Below are 15,878 nucleotides of genomic sequence, written 5' to 3' on the forward strand. Positions count from 1 at the left end.
AACAAGAAGACTCGATGTGCACGTGTCGAAAGAGCTTATGAATCAGTCGATCAGAAAGCAGAAAGAAATGCAGCTTAAGCAATTCGCACAGCTGAAAATGCATTGAGAACCAGGGTGGCACGTTAACAACACATAGATTCATATAAAGAACAAAACCGAGAAAATAATCGAGCCAACCGCACAGTAACACGTGGATCTTATGTTCGTCTTGCATTTAATTATGAACCAGACATTAATTACTTGGCTGATTCGAAAGTTACTATTGGTGCGATGGACAAAATAAGCAATTATTGTCAGGCGTTAAAATTTCGCAATGAAACCCCCGGCATGTGTTGCGCATCAGGAAAAGTTGTATTGTCACCATTCCCTACTCCACATGAACCTTTGAAATCCGTTCTTTCTGGCATTTCAAATGAACCAAAATTATTTTTGACACGAAAATTGAATTCTTGCTTCCAAATGACGTCGTTTGGAGCATCCAGATTTGTCATCTGATGGTCGTAATTTTGAGACAATATTCAAAATTCAAGGCCAGGTATATCATAAAATTGGATCATTGATGCCAATGCCAAATGAAGATCCAAAATTTCTTTAGATCTATTTTATGGGCAATTGTAAAGAACGTGTAAAATGTGAAAAAACCATATGTTCTTATCCGTTATAGCATATTAAAAAATAAACGAATTTTCACATAAAAATTTTCTTAATCATAGCGTTCTTTCAATAAATATTCAAAAATACTGCCATTGACTGCTTCATCTACGATGAGCGTTTGCTGCTCTCCCAATTTATTCATTTCTTTCTTCTTTCACATGGGCTGCATTATTTACAATTAGTCTAATTAGTGCATCCCGTGTGTCCACTTTCATTTTGTAGACTTCATTTCTCATCCAGCCCCATAAACAAAAATTAGTGTTGTGAGGTCTGGAGATCTTGCAGGTCAATTAATGGGTCTATATTTTGAGTGGTTTCTATTGGGAACGTACCAAGGAAACACCATGAGCATTAGTAGTCTTGAAAGGAATAAAACTATTTAATAAAAATAAATATGTAATCATTATAAATATTATTGTATAAATTTGGTATAGTCTAGATTCTTAAAAAATACTGGAGCTTTTTTGAACGACATGGATATAAAAGTTGGGTACATCAATTTCATCCAGTTGTTTGAAATCCCCAAAAATCTGATATTCCGAGTTTTTTCCAAAACTTTTTTGTAACATTTCTTTGAAAACTTTCAATCGGTGTGGATAGTAGGAAAGACGGAATTCACTGAAAACAGATTAATACAATTTTAAATCACAAGACAGAGAGATATATTGAATTGATATTTATGCTTTCATAATATTCGTAAATTTCAAATTCAATACAGAGTTCATGCGATTTTTCAAGTAGAAATATTTAAAAGTTTTACCTGATAGAGTCTCCTATTACGTAGTCTTTTTTTTCATCCTCTAGCAATGATGTGTCAATTAAATAGTCCAATGTTACCAGGGCCGGTTTTCCCGCAACGTATAACACGGAGGTCTTGATATCAGTTGTGTGAGGAGACTAAAATAATAAAGAATAATTTCATCAAACACTCTCTTATTACAATTTACGAAATAAATTTCTAATAAGAGATGACTAAATTTGCTTTTGAATAATGTTTTAATACATAAAACTTCACATACTCATATCGAGTCGAAAATAAGACCGCAAGCTGAAGCTTGTAGGACCAACACAAAATCAAATTTGCGTATGACTTGAAGTTGGTCCGCAAAGGAAAAAATCATCTTTTTTTATAGAATTTGATTTTATTATTCAATATAGTTGCCGTTGAGGGTGATACAATGATTATACTGGTCATCAAATTTTTCGATACCATTTTTCGAGTCTCAAAGTAGGCTCCAGATTCAGCAATAACCTTTTTATTGGCGTTAAATTTCTATCCAGCGATCATCCCTTTCAGGTCGAGAACAGGAAATAGTCGTGTTAGTCACAGTTGGAAAATAATGTGGATGCGGTAGCAAGTTGAAACTCAATTTTTGCCATTGTTTTCATTGATTTGTGACACATTGCATTGCCTTGATGGAACGGCACTTTTTTCGTCTTCAAATGGGTTTTTTTTCACAATTTATCCCTTTAAAGGCTCCGATAATTTTACGTAATAGTTACTGTCAATAGTTTTTTTTAAGTAGATGATTATTTACCGTACGCAACCCAAAACCAAAAAACTGATGAATGTCGACTGAGGTGTGAAATGATAGACCCATGTTTCATCCATTGTCACATATTGATGCAAAAATTCACGTTTATTACCATTGAACAGCTCCAAACACTGCTCAGTATCATCAATTCATTGTTGTTTTTGGTAGATTGTGAGTTCGCGCGGCACCTACTTTGAACAGAGCATACGCATACCCAAACACTCATTCACGATATGTCCAAGACGTTCGTTTGATATCTTTAGTCTCAGCTTTCTCAATCAGCTTCACTTCACGGATATCTGAAATTATTTTGTGGACTCTTCTGATTTTTCGAGGGTGATAGCCTCTTTGTGGCTACCACTACGTGTGTGGTCCTCGGTGCTCATTTCACATCGCTTAAGTTTAGCCAACTATTTATCAACGTTTGTAGCAAATTCCGAATAATGTTTAATTGTATATCAGATGACAAAATTCCAGGAATTTAGCAATAAAATACATGAAAATTGAATTTAAAAACCCATGGTATCGACTCATTTTAATTTTAGTCAATTATTCATGATACAACTAAAATAGTTTCTTTAAAAAAGTACGCACCAAGCAAAAAAAGGGAAGCTTTTTTACTATGTACATGTAGACGAACTAACAAAGTGCTGCCAGTTTCCTAGTTATGAACGAAGCATTTGATTGCTCCATGCAAGTTATTCTCCAGACATAAGTTGCATAGAGCTATATTGTGATTGATATGTTTCAAATGTGATTTGAAAGGTTATTAATCTTATAATATTTAACTATAGTTGCTACGAGGTGATATATAGGACTTTATATCGATCAAGAACTAGCATAACACTACAAGATGAAGACTAAAACAGCGCATGCAAGACCAATACTAATCCGATGTTGGCCTTATTTAGCTCGCAACTAATCTGATTCCATGCTCTTGTCAAAAACTACGTAGTCCACTATCAAAGAATATCTTCACATATCTTTGAAGTTAAATTTTTTGGTCTGTTGCTTTGGTATAAATATGTCTATAATGAAATGTGAAATCAAACTAAACGAAAAGCAATTATCAGTTGTTAATTGGGTTGCTGAATTAATCAATTTTGCCCAAGTTGTGAAGATGTAAAAATCACCTTGTATATAAAGACACCTGGTTTCAACTCATTTCGTGTTAAACTGAAAGGTGATATTCCCGAAATGAAGCGAAATTCATCAGTGTTCGTAGGAAACGTATAAAATTCGATTGAACGTAACGTTTGTTATAATAAAAATGATATATCTGTTTCTCAACATTGAAGATTCCAATAGATTACTTACATTATAATATATACATTTCGATGCTGTTCTTCCGGTATCGATAATATCGTCGTAATTTCTGTGATCAATTAAAAGAAGACCTCCTGGTTTTACGCACTTCTCGAAATTTCTGAGAGCTTTCAGTTGTTCTCTTTGATCACCGTAATTATCTAATAGATGAGCAAATGAATTTCCCAAACAAATTACCGCGTCAAAGCCATTTCCTACCAAATCTTCGATATCATCATAGAGAGTCACCCAATTTGCTTCTTCGATAACTGAAAAAAATGATCCGTCGAATTATTTTATTAGAGACAAAGTTGAAAGGTTACATATAAATTGAAATATAATTTGAATTTATCTCAATTAAATTACTGCCATTGGATAGCAATCCAAGGATAGCAATCCAAGGATAGCAATCCAAGGATAGCAATCCAAGGATAGCAATCCAAGGATAGCAATCCAAGGATAGCAATCCAAGGATAGCAATCCAAGGATAGCAATCCAAGGATAGCAATCCAAGGATAGCAATCCAAGGATAGCAATCCAAGGATAGCAATCCAAGGATAGCAATCCAAGGATAGCAATCCAAGGATAGCAATCCAAGGATAGCAATCCAAGGATAGCAATCCAAGGATAGCAATCCAAGGATAGCAATCCAAGGATAGCAATCCAAGGATAGCAATCCAAGGATAGCAATCCAAGGATAGCAATCCAAGGATAGCAATCCAAGGATAGCAATCCAAGGATAGCAATCCAAGGATAGCAATCCAAAGATAGCAATCCAAGGTTGAATCCATGACATGTTCTGTTAATATTTTTGGAAAGAGAAGTAGCAATCTGGTGGTCAGATAAGAAGACTTTTAACGTCCAGAAACATGCGTATCAACAGTCTGACAGTCCATTCCATGTTCCTGTGAACATCATAGTCTGCAGTTGTTCTCTTTGAAATGAATCTGACCCCTAGGCACACTGGGCAAACACTGGTGTTCGACATTGATTTCGCAAGAGACTTTTTACAGCTTAGTGAGTTACTGGTTTTTCATTGAGAATTTTTAATTTTTATTTTGACCTCATAGACGTGAATCGCGTGTTTAATCATTATGAACATTTTCACCTTTTTTGAGGTTAACTTATTTACACTTTTGAATCTCTCATATAATTTTTGAAGTAACTACGATATCGACGCCATGGATATAATTGTGGAAATTTCTTTGTCCCCCATGTCACTATGGCGGCTGATTGTAACGTTATACTCAAGTTTCCAATTAGCACTAGGATTATGATGTTATGTTGGTTATGAAGGGTGAAGTAATAGAATATTGGTGCAATGTGAACATTGTGAATTTTTTCAAGTTCGTGAACCTCGTCATGTTAACATTCTTGAATATAAACCATTCTAGAACGTGCATATCCTAACCTAACCTTAATGGATAATTCAAAGTGCAGATAAATTGAAAAAATTGAAGTTACGAGCATACGAGTGTGCATTCAAATGCTCTCTCTGTTGGTTATCATCAAACTTGTCAATAACTAAACTTCCAACAACTACGTAATGTTTATACTAGAGACATTTGACCTTCATTTTTTTAAACGAATTCTAATTTTATACCATGAGCATAGTACTTACTCCATTTGTCGAAAGCCGATTCTTTTCTTCTGTTCCACCTGGACTTTAAAGCTTGTTTCAACATCTTATCCGACGCATCTACGGAAACGACTTCAAAGCCCTCTTCAAGTAACATTATTGAATCAATACTATAACAAAAAAATTGTTTTTGTAACTCACAAGGTGTTATAATATTCACTAACACAAAGCAAGGGATTAAAGAAATTAAAGTTTATTACTTTCCACTAAAAATTCTGATGATTTCCTAACCGTTAACAACATGTAGATCAATTACGAGGAAAAGGAAAATTACGCCACTATCTATCTAAATTCAATCGATTAGCAAGTTGATACATTGTTGTCTTTTTGATTTTTAAGATGCAAGACAATGAATTGGAGTGTTGCCAATAGTTTGATATAGAATAAATTCAAACTGTAGTTTTGAAATGTTGGTGTGGCTTTGACATAAATTATCAGACCTTTCTGATAAAAGGTGATTCAACCATAATGCACGATGTCAATTGTGAGTTATATCTTAACATGGAGTTTTTTGTTCAATTTCATTCCTTTGTTTTTGAGTCTGCATAGTCTACTACTAAGTGTATCCAAAATCTACAGAAAATATTGCGGCCGTTCTCGATAATATGGCAAAATAGCCCCAGCTCCTTGTCGTCATAAATAGTTGAAGATCTTACGGACATAGCGGATGCGAGTTTCGAATAAAGACTCAAATTTATAGGCTTTAAAAGTTCAATTGACTTAAGAGTTAAAGCCTACCGATCGTTTAGAGCGACATAAATACGCTAAATGGTTGCTGGAGCGGACTGAAGTGAATTGTGCCTTCACGAATAGAATCATCCTCAGCGATGATGCAAATTAATATCTGGATTCGTTTATAGCAGAATTACTGCATTTGCCATCATGTGCGGCCATCATTAGGCCGCACATAGTATGGTGAGATGGGATTTTTGTGGGAAAATTGTCACAGGGTCAACGAAACAATGTGTTATCTCAGTGACGATGCCAATTGGTCTGTTGGGTTTATTTGAAAGGAATCGGATAGAATTTGCCGGTATTTTATTTCGTACTAATAAATCATAAAGAAATAAATTCAATCTTTTTGGTTTATTCACAATTAAGATTCTGCTTTATTGTTGGACCATCATTTACTAGCAACGTATATTCAAAATAAAAATAACTGATAGTGGCTCATTACATTATATTTGATAAGACTAATCATGGAACATTATCAGTGATGTTATTAAAAAAATTCTATATTTTTGTTTACTGGCGTCATACGAATTACGAAATATTAAATATCAATGATGCCTCCGAAATTGTTTACTAATAATAATTAAGGGATATTTAGCAATAACATGGAATTTTTATTAACATTGACGTATATATTCGTGGCTTCAATAGTTATGTGTTGGAGAATGATGAATAATTCCAAAATTAAATGATGTAGGAAAGTTTTTAATAATTATAATGTATGACATTTACTAAAAGAAGTAAAAACTTGAGTCAAAAATTTAGTTCATTAAAGACGAAAAGTTGAAAAATAATATAACATTGAAGTAGATATCAAAACTAGAAATATAACTATTAACATAGAAAGATAGAAATTTTCATAATGGGTCACAAAGGAGGAAATTTAAAAATTGAAATAATTGAAAAACAATCAAAACAAGTTATAAGTATTTAGTAGAGAGCTGATATAGAAGACAATGGAGAGTGAAAGGCATACGTAAGAATCAGTGCAGCAGTTGAACTAGTGTCCTTAGCAGCTCCATTAAGTATCATATGACACTGTCCTATTTGTGACTTAAAGATTTATATTAACGATGAACAATGCCATAGATATCGATATAAACAGTTTTTGAACACTTAAATCGGTTGAGTTGGAGAGGAGCTAGGCGCGGACATTCAATGTGGAGTTATGGATTTTTGTAGGTTTTAGACGACGCGATTTTATTCTATTTTATCATAATTTATGCATATGTTGACATTATTATGAAATGCGATATGATTTCTCTACCATAAAAGCATTGCAATGTTCGTATGATGTAAAATACGGAAAAATCTAAAATTCGGAATCAATCCTTTCCCATCGATTCCGGATTTACGATGTACTATTTAATCCATCAGAGACCGCATGAAAAATTAGGCTCTGGTTGACATTCGTGTCGCTACTAATAGAAGCAGGAGCTCTTTTAAGTGAACCGTCGCATTGCGTCACTCATTTTCACTACTATAAAATAGTTTCTCAGGAAAATACGCACAGAATACAAAGCTAAAAGGGCTAGCGACTTTAGGGTTGAAGTAAAACCAAAAGAGAGAACTCCTTTGTAAGGCAGATGTGAACGAAGTGATGCAGTAATACATTTCTGGAACTAAATTCTCACACTTCCTATACCACGTTTTAAGTAAAGTTAATAATATTTAGACGAGTTATTATATATGAAAGTGAATAGGGGAAAACATACTCAAGAGTAAAAAAGCAGTAGAAATGAAGTAGCAAAACATAATTAAGGACATCACTAGAAAGAAAGGAATATGTAATGAAATGATTAGAAAGGACTTAAATATAGAAATATAGTTTGCTCATCCCTGTAGAACATAGAGCAGCAGATCGGGAAAAAAAATTAGCAAAGCTGAGTAACAGAAGAAAAAAGTCCAAAGAAAATATAGGAAAATACAATTGCTGAAATTTTGAGATAAAAAAGTAGAAAACTACGATTAAAGCTGGAAAGCTTGGATTGTGTTGAATTGGATGGTAAGATATAGGACCACAAAAATTTGCAGCACAAACGACATCTGTATTAAAGTAGTGTTTTTATCTAATATAAGTAAAAAAGATTCCACAAAATTATGAAATGATAAGTTCAAATTAATATATATTAAAATTTATCCACAACTTCATAAGTCGATAACCTTTTATAAAAAACTTTCGAGGCATACAGAATTCTATGAAGGATAATACTATGATTAGAGATTGGAAAATCCATAATTTATAATTATAATGAAAACAGAAAATTCATCTCACCTGACAACATTAATCAAAAACTTTTAAAACATAATCATATGAAAATTATATCCTCCTATGCTTCTCTGTTAACAAATTACTTGAATCAAAGTCTTTATTTCGATTGTCGACAAAATATTTGTTTATATTCACTCACCCTGTTCCGCAGGCAACATCCAATATTCTCTTGCATCCTCTTCTCTTCAAAAGCCCCACTAAAAAGTTTTTGTAATTTTGAGTCCTTGATTTCTTATCGCCAATAAATATTTCCCAAACTTTTGCAGCCTTTCCATCAGCATATTGATCTTTGATACCTTCTGAAGCGGTACCAAGAGATCTTGTAGTAAAAACATTTGATTCTGCCATATCTGAAAAATTTTTAAAAATCATAATAAATTCCAGTGGACAGGCTATTTATTCTATGATGATTCCACGGAAAAGTTATTAAGCGTTCATGTGTTTCACAAAAAAAAGCCAAATGCTACCAAATGCCGTAATTAACAGAGAAGAAAAAAAGAAACCAGAACTCATCGAATGTATTTACAAAAGAAAAATTCGGGATGATTCAATGGATCAGATGTTGGGTTGTTATATAAGCCAAAGAACGACTAATCGATGGCAATTTCTTTTCTATGTTTTAAATATTTTACAAGTTGCGAGTCTTAATTAATAATTAAAATAAGAAAATCATATTGAAGACAGTTCTTAGACCATAAAATATTCAAATTATGCGATCAAAATATGAAAAATCGGGGAGAGTACGATTTCCATGACGCCGGTATTTAACAGCGGATTTGGCTTAATTACGCCAAAATTAATTGAAAGTGGAGAATTAAATTTTTTAATATCTCGCTTGTTTTCGAGATATCGATACTTAAAGTTATAATCAAACGTTACTTCAAAATTCCCTTTATTGAACAGATGGCATTCAATACGTCGTTTAAAATGAATATTTTATCACTTCAAATTCAATATGAATCTTGTAATTCAATAAACAAAAAATTTTTTATTTAATTTTATATAATATCACAGCAAATAAATGAATTGTTATTTTTTTTGATTCAGTGAGACTTGACCTTGAAAAATGTGATAAAAGATGGAAATTCCGACATATTCGCGAAAATTACGCTGACGAAAACAAACTGATATCATATTTCGGAAAAAATTGTATTGATACCGAAATAACGTGAACATATGAACAATTAATAAATTGAACACAAGGTCTTACATATTTACATCAGAACGATGTGATACGCTTACGATAGCACATCAAGATGTTCGTGATTTTGTAGATGAAAATCTCATTGTATTATTGAACGGGGTTCCCTTGAGATTTTTTACAACTTTTCCCTATTTTTTTATATCCTGAAAAGCAACATTTCCGTAGACCCATATTTTCAGGTTTCGAAACAGAAGAAATATTCACTGAATTCGGAGGATAGGGAAGAAATTTGGGTCATTTTATATTTTCGCGGACCTCTTGTTTTTTGGCTCTAGAAAATCGAACAATCATCCGATTTCAATGAATTTTTTTTAAATCTTCATTTTTCCGGCGGATTTACGAAAAATTATGGGAAACTTATATTGGTTTCAGTGCTTTAAGTGTTCATGAAAATGTGCCCATTCACGTATAGTTATTGATAGCTTTTTTCCAAATAATCAAATGAAGTTTTGGGTTTGGTTACGTTTATGACCACATTTAAAGTCATAAAACCATATAAAATCTTAAAGTGAGTTATTTCCTGTATTTTCTCACATAAACACGAAGATTTTAAGAAAAAATTCATCGAAATCGGATGATTTTTCGATTTTCTAGAGCGTTTATGATAACATTTATAGTCAGAAATCCATATGAAACCTTCAAGTCAGATAAAAAATGAACATATATTTTTCAATTTTTTTTTCCAAAATGTTCGTTTTTTTTGTATAGATCAAAAAAAATATATATGAACTGCTTTTGCGATTGATGCTTCGTTATGAAGTTATGAAGTGCGTTTATGATCACATTTAAAGTCATAAAACTATATGAATATTCCAGGTGAGAAATTTTCCATATTTTTTTTCATAAATCCGTCGTAAAAACGAAAATTTTAAAAAAATCATCGGCATCGGATGATTTTTCGATTTTCTAGAGCCAAAAAACGAGGGCACCATGAAAATATCAAATTACCGAAATTTTTAGCCAACTTCATAGATTTTTGTCGTTATTTTTCAGCCAAATGCGATTATTTGATTTTTTTACGGTCGTTATTACTTTATTGGTTGACAAACCCGCCTGGGTCTTTTTTGGTTCCGCTTTACTCCGTGAAAGATACAAGTATGTTTGGGCTACTGTTTGGTCTATGGCCACACAATGGGTACAGACTTGTCCAGATTGCGATTAAATAAATTTAAACACTATTACAAGGTTATCAGATGATTGGGATTATGACGGATTGTGAGGAAATGCGTCCAAATTTCACACCTGCGAGGTGCTAAAATCTCTCGTATCTTCAATCTTCGATTGATCAACACCATATCATATACAAAACTTTCGGCATCACCAATGAAATTAACGCTGCAGCATTCCCATAATATTTAGAAAGTTCCTTTTTTTCTTTCACGATTTATGAGGTGATTTGGTATGATTGGCACCTAAACATAAACTACATGATGCAGGCTATTAAAATTTGAACAAGAGTTAAATAACAGAAATGTTTGAAAAGATAAAATAAAAAAAATCATAGACTTTATATAGAAAAGGAAATAATGGTAGGAATTGGCAATAAATAATATGCAAAAAGAAAGTATATTAGCTGGAAATTGAAAATTGAATTTGAGGATAGAATATTGATTAAAGCTTGAATTTTTGTTAAATCAAAAGAAAATTAAAACATAAATATTGAGGAAATTATAATTTTACTTTATCATTCCTTTGATAAACGTAGAGACGTCTATTGGATCCGAATGAAATATGATTTATTATTGTTCTTATAATTGGGATTTGTGAACCAGAGGCCCTCGTTATTGTCGGAATCTTAAGATATGTGAGATCGTGTCGATGAGATGCGTGACTCGACCATAATTAATTCGCTAGTAGCGGCTTAAGACAGACACTTCAAGTGAAATTCAGGACTTTCATCGTCGACCGTTTATTTTTTAAGGTACTCGAGAACTAAAGAGTTTTTACTTCACCTTAAATTACTAGTTAGGTTAGGTGGTTTTTTTCTATTCAAATTTTCCCTTCACATGCTTTTTTTAGCTCTCGATGACTCAACATGTTTGAATAAAAAAATTGGTGACATATTTGAAATTAATAAAAATTTTTATAAATAGATTTATTTATAACTTCACCAAAAAAATAGCTTGAATAGCTCAATGGTTCGTGAACGCTTTTTATAATTCTATGATTGTTAGATCGAATTTTATTAGAGATGTGAGTGAAGAAATCAGTTTTTCTTAATCACTCGTTAATTTTTAATCAAACTGTTTTTAATCTCACGAAACCGGAAAAAATTGAATAAAATTTTATTCAAACCATACATTAATTCAAATACACCAAAAAAAATGAAAATTAAAATTGTTGCACAAATCTTATTAAAAATAGTCTTTAGGAATAATTTGAATAATAGAAGCTACTAGTAACAAAGTTGATTACATAAGAACTATTACTTTCTAATCATTGGCAAATTGAGCAAATTGGCAAATTGAGTAAATTTAAAATTAATTGTCAAGGATACCAACTGATTAAACTGATTAAAAAAATCGACTATTTTTTTTTTCTCAGATATTTCGAAAATATTGTGGGCAATGCTGAAAAAAATCCTATGAATACCTGATATTGATACTAAGATATCCCGTATGATAAAGTTCCTGTGTGATTAATATAGGAAAGCTTGTTTTTTTGAGTTCAGGATTTTATATAAAATGCTCCACAAAAAAGCTTTCTTTTGATAAACTGGCGTCTTTTGAAGTTATTCGACTTTAAAATATAATTCATAATATTTTCTCATTTTTTTTCAAATTTTTTGACAAAAGTTTATCGGAAAATTTACTCAAAGTTTTCACATTTTTTGTACTCTAATTTTTCTTGGTTTAACAGATGCTTTTATTAAGCTAATGTCACAAATTTGATGAAAAAAATTAATAAAAATAATTTCAAGTTGAAAAAATAATATTAATTTATTTTGAAATTTCAGATACGATAGTATTTGAAACATCTGTGAAACCAAAAAATATTTAGGATTTAAAAAATTTCTGCCTGATAGTTTCCTAAAAAACTGGAAAAATGAGAAAATATAAAATATATTTTCAGTTGAATAAACTCGAAATGCGTCAGTTTATCGAAAAATTAAGGGAGAGCTTTTTTGTAGAATGTTCAATTTTATATAAGAGAATGATTTTTAATGAACCATTGAAAATTTATGAAATTCTGAACTAAACAAAAAACCAATTCTTCCATGCTAATCATACGAGAAATTTAAATTCGTTATGCAGGATATCTTGATATTAAGATTAAGACTGTGGATATCACAGGATTTTTTTTCATTAATTTCAAAAAGATAATTTTAATTTATTTTAAAAATTTTTATACGATAGTATTAGAAACTTCACAGTGAAATAAAAGTATCTGTGAAACCAAAAACAATTCAGGATATAAAAAATTATGAAAATTTTACAAAATTGTTTGACAAAATTCATAGTTTCCTAAAAAATTGGAAAAAAATGCGAAAATATTATTAAAGTTGAATAACTTCGAAACGCATCAGCATATCAATAAATTAGAAGACAGCTTTTTTCAATAGGTTCAATTTTATATAAGAGAATGATTTTTGATGGCCATTGAAAAGTTATAAAATTCTAAACTAAAAAAAAAACAAGCTTTCCCATGTTTATTATATGGAAAATTGAAATTTATCATGCGTGATATCTTAATATTAATATTAAGGGCTGTGGCTTTCACAGGATTTTTTTCTAATCATTTCCAGCAATATTTTCGATATATTTAAAGAACTAAAAAATAGTCAATTTATTTGATTCATATGCTTTAAATATTTTCGCTATGCCTGAATTCACTGATTGTATCAAACGCCCACACTTTATAATATTACTATGTTCTATTACTTTTTAACTATTTTCTCACATACAGTTATAATTTTTACAAATTGCAATTATACATTATACGATAGTATCCATGACAATGATTGATTACATATTTGTACCTATCTGTTTAGTATATAACTTTTTTTCATACTGTACTGTAAAGTCGACCTTACAGTACTAATTTGAGTCTGGAAAATGGCTTCTAAGAAATGTTTTTGAAGGATTTTGGTGTAGGTAAAAAATTTCAATTGTTATTAATAAAACAAAATGAAAAAAAAATGATATTTAGTTTTACGTTAATGATTCGAATAATATTGATATTTTAGAAATTTTGAAAATAGCTCGTTAAAGAGGAGAAAATTTCCGATTGAGAAGTCCCGGAGCTTCATCTCCATTATTTATAATTTAAATTTGACGTTGAAAATGGGGCTCCGCGCGGCTGTTAATTTTTATTATCAATTTTTTAATTGTTTATAAGTTCAATAGTTTGCTATAGACAAATATTGATCAACGTTATATTTTTATCTGAAGCAGGAAAAAAATATAAAACAGCTATATATAAAAGAGTGCAAACAGTTTTTTTATTTATTAAAAAACTTTCCAATATCATATTATGAGTTGCAATCAAAATTCGAAAGTAACTGGTGCTTTTGAGATAATATCGGTTGTTTTTGGTTTGTAATTGTGAAAATTTTGATATAAGTCCTAAAGGTAAGAGAGCTGATAGTACGCCTCAAAGGGTGATTTGTATCTCAAAGTGATTTAGAGGTATTAGGATAATTAAATACATGTCATGTCACCACCCACACGAATACAGGATATTTCACTAAATAAAAGAAATAAATAATGTCTTTAACGAAAGAAAAAATATTTTGTGCCATTGAATCTATTCGATGATCATTTATACTGTGATAACGTAAATTCCCACTTGAGCTTGAGCCTTGTTATTTTACCAGCAACGTGAAGCTGACAGTTTATTATCAAAAATTGAGAGAAATTTTTGATTTGTTCAATAGTAAAAAGGATATAGAATATTCAGCAAATATTGCTTGTCAGTCTCTACTGTCAGAAAAATCGAGAAAGAGTTTGAATCTACTTATCAATATTATAAAAAATGTTGTCAGAGACTGCTACTGCAATTGAGGAAAAACATTGATTCAAATTTTGTAAATAATGTTCATAATTCTAATAATTGTACTATCAATATTCACGGCACTTAATATTAGTTAACTTTCATAAATCATTGTCAGTTTGATGTTTTCATTAAAGAAGCTCATTTATTATTAACTAATATCCCATCCTTTGACATAATTAATTTCATGACATGTCACCACCCACACGAATACAGGGTATTTCGCTAAGTAGAAGAAATAAATAATGTCTTTAACGAAATAAAAAACATTTTGAAAATTATTTTGTACCATTGAATCTATTCAATAACTATTTATACTGTGATAAAGTGAAATGGATACGATTTTTTTCCTTCTCACTTGAGCTACAACCTTTTTATTTCACCAGCAACGTCGAGCTGACATTTTATTATGAAAAATTGAAAGAAATTATTGATTTGTTCAATAGTCGAAAGGGATATATAATATTCAGCATATATTGCTTGTCAGTCTCTACTGCCAGAAAAATCGAGAAAGAGTTTAAATCTACTTATCAATATTATAAAAAATGGTGCCAGAGACTGCTATTGCAATTGAGGAAAAACATTAATTCAAATTTTGTAAATAATGTTCATAATTCTAATAATTGTACTATCAATATTCATGTCACTTAATATTAGTCAACATTTATACATCATTATCTGTTTAATGTTGTTGATGGAATAAAAAATTTAAGGTATTTTCTTTGTTTGTAGTCGAAACTTAAGGAATATTGGGTGATTTATAAGTAAATGAGATACATGTTTTATATGGAAAGTTGACTTACATTCCGTCGTCAAGGGCAATCGATACCTTTTTGGTGACTTACTTTAAGTTTTCCAAAACATGTTAATATGTGTTGTTTACAATATAGGGAGATCAAAAAAAATTTCATTGATTTGTATAACCTGTTTGAAGTATTGCAAATATGTTAAGATTGCAGTCAAATACTAGTAATGAGTGTAAAAAAAACGGCGATTTTAGCGATTTATTACAAGATGCCTAGAAAAACAAGCATTTTTAAAATATTTCCTTATGAATATGAACTTACTCGTATATCTCCGAATTATTTAGTTTCATAAAAATGTACACAGAGCAGTACCTTTATTTTTGGATGTACTATCAGCTTTAGAAATTAACGTATCACCTTCCAAGTAATGAACAAAACTAACAAAAATTATGTTTTTGCAATTAGATCAGCCGTTGTGACGCCTATGAAAATTAATCTAAATAACATATTAGCTCACCCGAATTTGAATTCTTGCAACTACTTACTGTAAACTCTGACTGATGAAAGTGACGCTGTCAGTCTCTTAACTTATATGCTTTCGCGTGATGACGAAACTTTGAAAATATATCAGTTTACTCAGTAGATTTAAAAACAATGATGAAATACTTATTAGTTTTTTATTAAGTTCGTAACTGTTGAATGTTATCTCGGAAAAAAAATTACATCATAATTTATATCATAACAAAATTAATTTATATTATAAATTCATAGTTGTAGCTTCGTCATTGTTTTGAAAAAA

General features: G+C 30.8%; 1 protein-coding gene across 2 annotated transcripts; it reads right to left on the reverse strand.

Moving 5' to 3' along the window:
- Positions 1-1,032: 1,032 nt before the first annotated feature.
- On the reverse strand, positions 1,033-15,637 carry LOC130901738 (glycine N-methyltransferase). Of its 2 annotated transcripts, none has more exons than XM_057813307.1 (6): positions 15,597-15,637; positions 8,277-8,487; positions 5,116-5,243; positions 3,507-3,763; positions 1,415-1,551; positions 1,033-1,272 (listed from the first exon to the last, which is right to left on the reverse strand). In XM_057813307.1, exons 2-6 carry the CDS (start codon positions 8,483-8,485, stop codon positions 1,098-1,100), a joined length of 906 nt encoding a protein of 301 aa, XP_057669290.1. In that variant the 5' UTR covers positions 8,486-8,487; positions 15,597-15,637; the 3' UTR covers positions 1,033-1,097. The 2 variants fall into 2 exon arrangements, with proteins under 2 accessions (XP_057669290.1, XP_057669291.1); XM_057813308.1 differs by lacking the exon at positions 15,597-15,637 and adding an exon at positions 15,401-15,422.
- Positions 15,638-15,878: the final 241 nt, after the last annotated feature.

Source organism: Diorhabda carinulata, chromosome X, assembly GCF_026250575.1.
Source record: "Diorhabda carinulata isolate Delta chromosome X, icDioCari1.1, whole genome shotgun sequence".
NCBI lineage: Eukaryota > Metazoa > Arthropoda > Insecta > Coleoptera > Chrysomelidae > Diorhabda > Diorhabda carinulata.

Coding starts and splice junctions, on each gene's coding strand:
- LOC130901738 (XM_057813307.1), bottom strand. CDS start 8,485: ATGGCAGAATCAAATGTTTTTACTACAAGATCTCTTGGTACCGCTTCA. Junction 5,244..8,276: donor GATGTTGCCTGCGGAACAGG/GTGAGTGAATAT, acceptor TTTTTGTTATAG/TATTGATTCAATAATGTTAC. Junction 1,273..1,414: donor GTAATAGGAGACTCTATCAG/GTAAAACTTTTA, acceptor ATCTGTTTTCAG/TGAATTCCGTCTTTCCTACT.